General features: G+C 37.5%; 1 protein-coding gene across 1 annotated transcript in view; it reads right to left on the bottom strand.

Annotated features, from left to right (window-relative positions):
- Positions 1 to 3,536: 3,536 nt before the first annotated feature.
- odad2 (outer dynein arm docking complex subunit 2) overlaps positions 3,537 to 10,855 on the bottom strand; it is a 94,723-nt gene continuing 87,404 nt past the window's right edge. Inside the window, exons 24-25 of the mRNA XM_079594379.1 lie at positions 5,970 to 6,003; positions 3,537 to 5,610 (exon numbers count right to left, since the gene is read on the bottom strand). Of these exons, the coding sequence (XP_079450505.1) occupies positions 5,418 to 5,610; positions 5,970 to 6,003 (227 nt within the window). The 3' untranslated portion in view covers positions 3,537 to 5,417. The remainder of the gene's footprint in view (positions 5,611 to 5,969; positions 6,004 to 10,855) is intronic.

Here is a 10,855-nt window from a genome sequence, read left to right as displayed (position 1 = left end):
TATTCTCTTGAGTAAAATGTGTGTTTTGGGCGTAACGAGAAATAAACCAACCAGAGTCTCATCTCCCATTCCCTTTAAAAGCCAGTTGCGCTCGCGAGCCTTGGCGGATTGCTATTTACATGACGGAATTTGCAAACCGAAAGACTGAACGCGTCTCCAGAGCGCATCTGCTCATGCGCGAGGTTAAAGCGTGCCATCTATGCCACCATATCTATGTACATAATATTAATATTGCAATCCTTTTATTTTTAATATTTGGTTAGTTTGTGTGCCCTGTGTGTGTAATAAGCTAATTGTACGCACGTTGTGGACCCGCCTATAGGCTCACATTATCGTGCTCTAAAAATATTGCGCAATTGACTTTAGGACCAGGTTTTTGTTGGTCAATGGCGGAGTCTATTTCAGTTGCCTCAAAATAGCAACGCGTCAACAATGCGCCTGAACACCTCGTTTTCAGACCAGCACACCCATGGGCGCACAAATGCAAATGCATTTGCCATTTAAACAATGTGGTGCAGGGCGCGATAATGATAACTGCGTCAGGCTGAAACTAGCAAGAAACACTTGCGTCGCGCCTGGCCAGCTATCTATCACTCTATTTTTGCACCATTTATGCACATATAAGTTATTAAAGAAATCTTAGACCATTAAATATCTTGTCTATCATGCTCTGGTTGAGGTAAATTATCTTCTATTGAAAAAATATTCTGAAAATCCTATTAATCCCTGTGAATTTTTTTTTTTTTTTTTTAAGAATGGTCACCAAGGCCTTGGTTATTTGATCAAAAATACAGTAAAACAGTAATATTGTGAAACTGTTACTGTTCTCCTCATTTGTAAGTCACTTTGGATAAAACCGTCTAAATGGTTAAATGTAAATATTATTGCAATTTAAAATAAATGTTTTCTATTTTAATATTTATATTAAATGTAATTTATTCCTGTGGAGTAATGATGCTGAAAAATCTGGAATACATCAGTCTTCGGTGTCACATGATCCTTCAGAAATCAAAATCCTTCATTAATTAAAATCATTAATATACTAATTTGCTGCTCAAGAAACATTCCTTATTATTATCAATGTTGAAATTCTTTGATTAATAGAAAGTTCAAAAGAACAGCAATTAATGAAATGCAGTAGAAATAATTTGCAACATAAGAGTATTTAGTCACTTTTGATCAATTTAATGCATCCTTGCTGAATAAAAGTATGAATTCCTTTAATACAAATCCTACTAACTACAAACTTTGTTTTGAGAATTATTGTTATATTATACTACTTTTATTGTTATATGTAATAAACATAACAAAATATATAATAAATGTAATGTCACATAAACCTAATACATTTATAATCATTATGGGGTTCAAATAGTATCTGACCCTGTGGCTAATCAGGGCTCAGATTCTGGACTATAATGTATCCAGCACATGTCCATGCAGGCAATTGATAATTAATGAACCAACAGACCATTTAGGCAAGGTAACTAATTATTCCAATATGGGACATGGGTCAGATTTCTTCATCTGACTGACATTTTCCCGGTTCAGATAATTTTGGAAATTCTTTGTGCTCAGGTTGTGTGTGTAGTTTTTGACAGTGTCTTGGACCCTGTGTCTGATGAGAAGGGTGGAGAGATGTCTGGAGTGTCACACGGCTGGCCAGCCCAGCATCCCAACCTGTTCAGCTATGATGGGTGAGATCCACCGAACCTGCTCAAACATTTCAACAAATGGCCTCGGTGGAAACTCCTGCTCAGACTGCTGCTCTTTGCCAGTCTGCTTAGAGAGAAACCGGAGAAGAGAGACGAGAGTTGGAGAGTGAGAACTGAACAGAGACAAGGGGACAAGATTTATGCTCATTTTAGCTCTTATTATTATGTTGTTGTTTTTTAATTATTATAATTTGTTTATTTAATGAGGGACAATACACATTAATAATACATAAACAAAATGTGCCAGATTTGGCCAAATTGACTCATTTTCATCAGTAGCTCCTAGGCACGTTGATGTTAAAGACGAAACAAACAAACACAATTTAAAGAACAGACATAAGAATTATCACCTTCATGAGATGATTTTTTGATCTGAAAGTATTCCTCCCTCATTTTTTTTGTCCATCACCATCCCATTATATTTTTTATACTATATATTATAACAATACTTAATTAACGTTTTATATCCTTGTTTGTGTATTAAACATTAAAAGTTGCACATAAAAATCTCTCTCTAGATAGATATTCTGCTTTACTGGCATGTTAAACCATACTCCACATTTTTTTTGAGCCAGGCCAAGATGCATGCTACCAATAAACATGCAAGAGGGATACTGGAGAAATATGAAGAGATGAGTGAGATAAATCAGGACAGAAATTAGAGTCTGGAAATCTTGGTGGCTGTGTGTTGGTTTCATTCATTGGTTTGATATTCTTTCTCTTCTGTTGATGTTATTTTGCAAGTCTTTTCAAACTGTTCATTGACAGCCGGGTTAGAATTAGTGTGTGCGCACTGTGCGGCCACAAAAAGTATTTGAACACTAATTCACACTTCGTATTAAGATGCATGAATGTCTGCATTGTAGTATGTACCAAAATATTGAGCTAAATGGCATTTTCTTTTAATGCAAAATATCCTGCAAAACAATTATTAGGTTTCAGATTATAAAACAAATGCATACTACTTCATGCGTCCTTTAAAAGTGACCATGAAAACCGCTGCTTGAGAAAGTCATTGCAGATGACACTTGGTTTTGATCATTTGTATCTAAAGCAATGACATTCCGACTTTTTGTTGATTTAAGTGTCCAAATAGGTTTTGGGATCACTGCATATGTTATATTTGGATAGACGCTGAGCAAACACAGGAAATAGGCTTTCTGATGCTGTTGTCAGGGTTCATGGATCAACTCTAGAATATGTAAATGAAATGCACATCAATGCTTCAGTTTGGGTCAGAGGATAAAGTTACGATTTGTTTAGCTAAATGCGCAGCTTCATGAATCTTTGTGCTGTACACAGTCAATACCACAGTGAGGCCATTCCCAACATTTGTTCAGGATTAAACCCTTAAGGAAAGACAAGATCACAGAGAACTCCATTCTCATCATCCATTTCCAGCTCTGTTTGTGCTGTGCGGTGTCTTTGTATTTACTGGGTTGAAACCAGCGTAAAGGCAAACAAGGTCTCTGCCTCTGGCAAAGTTAACAGGACAGCTTTCAAAAAGATGCAGAGGCTAAAAAAGAAAAGAGAAGCTTGTCATCTGAACTCGGGTCAAACCGCAGAGACAAATTAGTGAAATTTCATTTGTCTGCCTCAATGCTGTGAATTATTCATCGTACGTTGGCCCTAAAACATTTCTGTTTGGAATTTATTCATTTTAAAGTCAATAAAAAACTCATATTTATTCATTAAGTAACTGAAGTTAAAATGCAAATGGATACCCTGTGTTAGCAATTAAATCTTTGATCAGGAAAGATGTTAGAGGTTTGTGCAGAACTACAAACTTTAATGATGAAACGCCAAGCAACATCATATCATCAAAAAATTTTTATTTAATGTTCCGTTGAAGTAAACAAGGTTCCTGGCGTAAAACTGAACATTAAAAGAAAATCAAAGAATAAATGAGATATTATGCATTCCTTCATTGGACAAACATCCAGTCTCTAAAATAAAATAAAAAAGAAAGAATATAACTTAACAATAAAAAATCAGACTATTATTACAAGTTTTTTTACAGTCTTTAATCATTTCAAATGTTCTAAAGTGTGCACAAAATAACTTTTTGTCTGTCAGCATCCTTTTGAGCAGAGTGTGCAAGGGGAAAAAAACTGAATTGGTCAAACTCAAGTTGATGCTTTCTCTTCTCTTTATTCACTGCAAAGGCCAAAAGAGATTCATGTGTGATTTGAACGGATTAGAGGAAATAATGAAAGGAAAATTAGATTTCAAAACCAGATCAGATTATACTTTTTCCCATTTTGCTTGAAAATGATGTACAAAAAATATGCTACACTACTCTGTAGAGCAGGAAAACAGGACATGGTATGTACTGTATGAATTATAGTCTCAGTGGGTGTTTGTGAATATTATTTTTAATAATATAAAAAAATAAGGGGGGTAGTCAGATAAGTGCATGCAGCTTTTTGAATAAGTTTCTTTGGCCTGTCTCACCACAAGCAGGTGGAGACTTTCCTCAAAAAAACAAACAAACAGATAAACAACATAAGCAAGTGTTACTGCGCTCACTTCAAAAGTGGCGTTTTAATTCTCTAAATTGTGTACTTGGCATCCATAACTCTAATGTAAATAACATTTGCAGTTTCTTTCCATTCAGTCAATACAAGGCTAACACAACTTGGTTTCACCAAAGGCAAAAACAGACAAAAAGAGTAAAAACCGCAGGACAAACATGGAGATGTGGTAATACTGCTATGGTTTGTGTGGAAGTGTCTCTCGTACTTCTTGTAAACAGCGATTTGAGAGTAATTCTAACCAGCTGAGAGAGAAAGGGGGGTAAAACACGACTGGCCAAATCATTTACTGCTTCCACTGAAGTACCTTGTTCTGAGCAGAAACGTGCGAAGGCAACACGTTCGGTTTAGCACTGATAATGGATTCATAAATATCCCTTTGGGTCACAGTCCTCGTCTCAAACAGATACAGATGAAACCTTGAAGTCTGGCTCTCTCTCTTTCTCATTGTGTGTCTGAGAAATGTGCATAACTGTGAGTTTATGAGAGGAAGCAGAGGCCGTAAGGAAGATCTCTCAAGTTTGATGTAGGCTGACTGAACTTATCTCTCGACTCACGGCTATTGTTGGCAGGTGACAGTTGAAGTTTTCAATTTTTAGAGACAAAACAATGTCGTAGTCACAGCCACATGAGATATTAAGACAAAACATGCAGAAATGGCCTTAGGTTCATGTGCATGTCTTTGTGACTTGTGCTGATTTCATTTTAAGGTCAGCATCTCTTGTTGGCTGTGAGAAGAGTGCGCGTCTCACTCCTGGCATTTCACCGTTCAACCGTTTATTTCATTCAGAGAGGACATGAACTGTACATTCTCACTAGTCTCTCCTTTGAGATGCATGAAGGCACTTTGGTGCGATACAATACAAATTTCTGATTAATATCAAAATAAGTTAACATTGCAAAAGTGTCTCGTTCAGAAATACTGTCGTACTGACTATTCGTCAACACTTATCAAAAAAGTTTGTGCGACCCAAAGGAAATGCACAAATCGGTGAACTGAACAAGTGCTGCATTTCAGGGCACTTCATCGTACTCATAATAACAATAAAAACAAACGTACCAAAAAAATTCATTCTGTATCAGTACAACAAAGTAATAAACAATATTCAAAACGACAAGTTAATTCCAAAGGTAGAAGAGCGGGATCTTCTGCGAATGTGTGTGTGCATTAGTATTTGTGCAGGATAGGCACTTTAACAGTCTTGATTTCCGCTATGTGTGAGGACTTCTGGATGATGCAGCTGGTGGTGGTGGCGGTGGCCGTGTCCTTGGGCTGAGCCAGGTTAGTTAGGGCCATGGCCGCGTTGATCTCCCTCCAGTATGTCTCGTCTTTCCTCTGTCCCTTCTCCTTCTGCATGCTTCTGTTAACATATGTTTAAAAAAACTTATTGAAAGATGCTCACTAGTATGTAAGTGATTAATTTACAGCCAAAGTTTAAAAGTTTAGACACACTTGACTAATGCTGCGTTCATGCAATGTCATAATTACCGTAATTTCGTGATGGCAACACGTGACATTCTACTCTGAGCTGTTGGAATTATGCGTTTTTTTGGCAACACTATCAACACCTACATGAATCTGCAGTGGTCAGGTGGTACAAGTATGAGCTCGGCGAAGAGGTGAATGCTTCTTACATATTGAAATCTCTTAATTGCGGTAATTACGACATGGCGTGAACGCACCATAAAATGCGTGCATGTCAGTTCCAGTCATACGCACCTGTCAAATTTATTTGATCCATGCTCCAGAGTCTCTGTAAATTCAAGCACAGGACAAAACCAGTGTCAATAACAAAACACTGTATCTTAAAACTGACAGATGTGACAAGCAGGCAAAGGCAGAGTAAGACCGAAAGTAAACATTCGGAGGACTTGTTTACGTGTAGATTTGTGCTACTCTTGTGAATGGAGAGAGATGCTTCACTGACTGAGACTGTAGAGGCTTGTTTCCATTTACTCTGTGAATGGTGGAATCTTCCATATCCAGATGCTTGGCACAATAATAATGTGCTATTTGTTAAATGCAGAGGTCAGCAACACACTTAAGGCTAATTACTTAATGGTAATAATCACCAGTTCCTCTACCACACACACACGCATAAGTTTATACTTATTCTTTATAAACATATCTGACTTATTCTTAACGTTATGTTCGTGAATATAACAATTTAAGAATTGGCTTTTATATGATCATCAGACAAAAAACACTATTATATGGAAAATATTTATTATATACTTATTTGGACATTTTCATAATTGTGAGTTTATAACATACAATCACTTTATTCGTTGCAATTCCTAGTTTACATTTAGCAATTCTTACTTTTTCTCTGAAGTGCAAGTTTATATAATTTTTACGAGGCATCTCATTTTGTGCAAGAAAAATGTGGCACATTTCATTCTATACAACTTGGGTTAATACATTCAATATTACAAAATATCATGTTCACGTTCACAAAAGGAATATTTCATTCACTAAATGTATTTTGTGATCCATTCTGACCCTTACGTCCACAAAATTATTTGGATGCAACCAAGTGATTTTGTTAAATATTATATCAATTCAACATTCAATATTAAATCAAACATAAATCAAGGCTGGTAGTCTTGACTTGTAAGTACAAACTGCTCAAAATAATAAGTAGTAATGAAGTACTTTACACCTCTACACACACGCATGTTTTTTTCCCCCCCTCTTAATGTGCTCACCTAACCCTGCAATCTTGTAAAAGATATGTTACTGGACATGACAGTTATGGTTTAACATGTCTCACACTTTCATCTTGGATGAGTTTTACAGGCGCTGAATTCTCTAAATCCAGATCCAGGGTTTCGTTTTGAGTTAAACCTCATGCCTTTAGTCCGGATGTCTCGGTTCTCTCCCCTGAGGCAGCGCTTCTTATATGTTCACCTCATCCCATCCCAAACCTTTTGCTCACACACACCCCTTGGATCCGGAACGGACATTTGGAGTGCTGCCCGGACACCTGCAGGGCCAAACAGCACCTAATCATCCCCAACGGCTCGTCTGAGCCGGTGTTAAACTTGTTTTTCCTCAAAAACCATTCACATGTGCGCTGAATGGCAACTGGGTGTTGAGGAATGGCTAGCAGCGGGCCAGTACTGCCCGAGGCTGGCGTGAGGCTGATTGGGAAATATCCTGTTGTGCTCAGCGTGTTCAGTAATAGTTTTACACGGCTGAGAATGAGCGTGTTAGTCAGAATAACAGTGCGCTTCCCCTCTCGATACTCACAGATGTGTTTTGGGTTCAATTAACCCAACCGGAGTGTGTGATTGCGAAACTAGTTCATGTGAAGATGGAGCGATTAGAGATCCTCCGTCGGGAAATCTTGCCTTAATTCATCCAGTCTGAGTTAGATTTCGGTCAATCTCTTCCTGAATTTTCCCATAATGTTCCTGTCACAAAATCGAATGTAAATCTGTGTCATCAGGTTCACTCAGATGATGTCTTGTCAGGCACATGTTGTCCTCGTATCAGTTTTCTCTTGCTGTATCTTTCTGTATTTACTGGATATGGTTGTTGTGGTTGTCTGTTCTAGATAAGCTCTTGCTCTCCGAGGGTTTTGATTTGCTGCACTTGATACAAACAACAAATCTAGATCTGTTTTTTGTCAAACGCAGGTATTCAGTCCTTAGCTACACATGCCATTAAACCTTGAAATTATTAGTGTTTTTCCCCCAGTATTCGGCTCTTCCAAGTTTGCTCTTTCCTCAGTCTCGTAACTGTCTCTTCTGTCTTGAACAAGTTCATTTATCAAGGCTGTAATGATAAATACAAACTGCATAGAAACTGCTACTGTGAAAATTCAGGTTTGGTTTCCTAAAAATACCAGTTGCAGGACTGAATATGAATTTGATTTGGACACCATTCAGATAATGTGATAGAGCTGCTGTTTTTGTCTGACATTATTACCGCAGTGACAGTAGCTCAGTTTACTCTCTTGGCAGTTTCACGATTGGTTTCTACTGACGACCACTAGCCTAACAAATAAAGACAACAACCTTCTCCCATTCCTCACTCCTAAATCATGGCTGGTAATGTATCTAATCTTCTAAATAACATGAATCTCCTGATGGTCAGGAACAGAGGAAATGAAGGAGAGGGAGGAAAAGATGTGAAGCCACTATAATATAAAAGATAGAATCAGTAGAAAAAGAAATGAGAGAATGAAAAGAAATGGCAATTATAGCATTATAGAAATACACTATGTATGCAATGATTTGATACAGATCTTATGATGAATGTTTTTAATTTCTAAATTAGAATTCAGTTAGATATTTTTTGTAGTCAAACATGACTAATGGTGTAACTGTCAGTAGGTTTTAATAAGGAAAATTTTTTTGTGAAAGTCACCATGAAATCAGAGATATCTCCAGGCCGGAGTAATGGGTGTGCCGAAACTAACCCCTAACCCTTCCCCACATCCTAACAGTCAGCTTTCGCAGCCGTTTGTAAAGACCTTTTCAGCAGGCCCATTACTCCAATAAACGTTACAATAGGTAAGAAAAGATTATCACAACATTGACTAAAGCTAAAAAAAATAATAGTCTGGTTTAGGGGTGGGCGATATGGCAAAAATATCATATCACGATTTTTTTCAGGAAAATCACGATTCACGATTTTATCACGATTCCTTTTCATGTTGGTTTTACTATTTTGCAAGTGACTGAGCATCACAGCCAAACTAATGTCCCTATTTTAAAAACAAAGCCTTAGGTAACAAAATATAAAATAAAAAGAATGGCAGACATTTAGCCCAAAGTGGCGAAGATAAAAAATATTTGTCATTTTCTTTGTTATTAAAAATTAAGAACAAAGATACACATACACAACTTAATATACAAATGAAATAAACAGTGCTTTATTTTTTCAGCTACAGGTGTATTTAACAGCATTGAAGAAAGTAATTAAATGAACATTTGAAAATAAAACACAACATAGACTTCACAGTATAAATTTTACATTGATTCTTATTAAAGCTACTATTAAAGTTCTCAGTCAAGAGTGAGTGAGATGCTCTTTGTATTTTGTTGTTTTATTAACAGGGATAGTTCTCCCAAAAATTTAAATTCTCTCAAGCCGTTTTAAACCCGAATAAGTCTCCCTCTTCTGTTGAAAATAAAAGTTATTTGGAGGAATGTGGGTAACCAAACAGTTGATGTACCCCAGTGACTTCCATAATAGTTTTTTTCCTACTATGGTAGTCAATGGGGACCAGCAACCGCCCGGTTAGCCACACTCCTCAAAATATCTTATTTTGTGTTCAGCACAAGAAAGAAATGAATACAGGTTTGGAACAACATTAGAGAGTGAGTAAATAATGACAGAATTTTTATTTCATGGGTAACTGTCCCTTTAAGGACAAGCGGCAGCATGTTTACTATTAGGGCTACTGTCACTTTAAGATCTGTGCGCGACGAGTCTACACGCATTTGACAAGCAGATTTTTTCTTAATTTTTTCTATTTTTCTTTCACTTTAGACATAACCAACTTTGTTTATGTAAACCTTGTGTGTATTTGACAGTATTAGCGCAATAAGACTCGAAAGATAACTTAGTCCAGTAACGGGCGCTGTTAGACAGGCTTTTAGTGCATGCGCGCGTCGGGTGTTTGCACTCAGAAAAGCGCTCGTTAGAACAGCGCATCAGCAGCGAATGACATGTTTAACCGGCAAGGCTTTAAAGCACATGCAAATAATGAACTTTAGTGAACTGCAGTGTCCCGTTCCTCTGCATTTCATGTGGATATACGTCGCGCTGTACAGTATGTTGAGACGGAGGCGCCAGAAATGCAAACTGATAAAATGCACGATCCTACGATATTTCTTCAAAAGCAGATCGTGGAGACATTTTAATCGTCCACGATCAAAAATCGTAATATCGCACACCCCTAGTCTGGTTCAGTGTTCACAGTAAGCTGATCATATAGCACGTTATCAGAGTTCCTCTGAATCCCTCCACTTCCCCCAGCTCCACCTGTCTAAATCTGCTACATGATTTATGCATGTCTCTACTTTTGCAGCAGCAGCAGCATATCTTACATGCTCACTGCAGCATGTCTGTGTATATATTGGCAGTAGCAAGTCCATACTTCCTCTGCAGCAGCGTGTGTATCAGGTCCACCAAGACCAATACAACTATAACCTGGATCTCGTTTTGATTCCTCCCTCCGGTATAGACTATACAGTATAGGCTCGAAAGCGAGCCATGACCGCTCCCTTTACAATCACCAAACGTTCATTGTGATCTCAAAGTTCCGTTATAATCATTATAATTATAATCCGTTATAAACTCTTACTTGCATCGTGTCGACACTTTGCTTATTAATGAGAGGTTTCGCAAGCCTGCCTAACTCAGCACTGACTCTGAATAAAAACTCTGGCGTTTTTGAACGGCGAGTGGATTCTGACTTACACCTCTGGTTGGCCATTGCGTTTAAGAGGTCAACACAACTCTGTGATTGGCTACATTGCTCGCCGCTTCAAAAACACTTTGTAAATAGATACATTTGACGTTCTCCAGAGAGCAAACACAAATATGCACTAAAGCGTTTGACATCTGTTTTACCAAATTATAACAGTATC

Source organism: Phoxinus phoxinus (assembly GCF_949152265.1).
Source record: "Phoxinus phoxinus genome assembly, chromosome: 21".
NCBI lineage: Eukaryota > Metazoa > Chordata > Actinopteri > Cypriniformes > Leuciscidae > Phoxinus > Phoxinus phoxinus.
The sequence above is the reverse complement of the archived record's forward strand: the minus strand, read 5'-3'. Positions and strand labels throughout refer to the sequence as shown.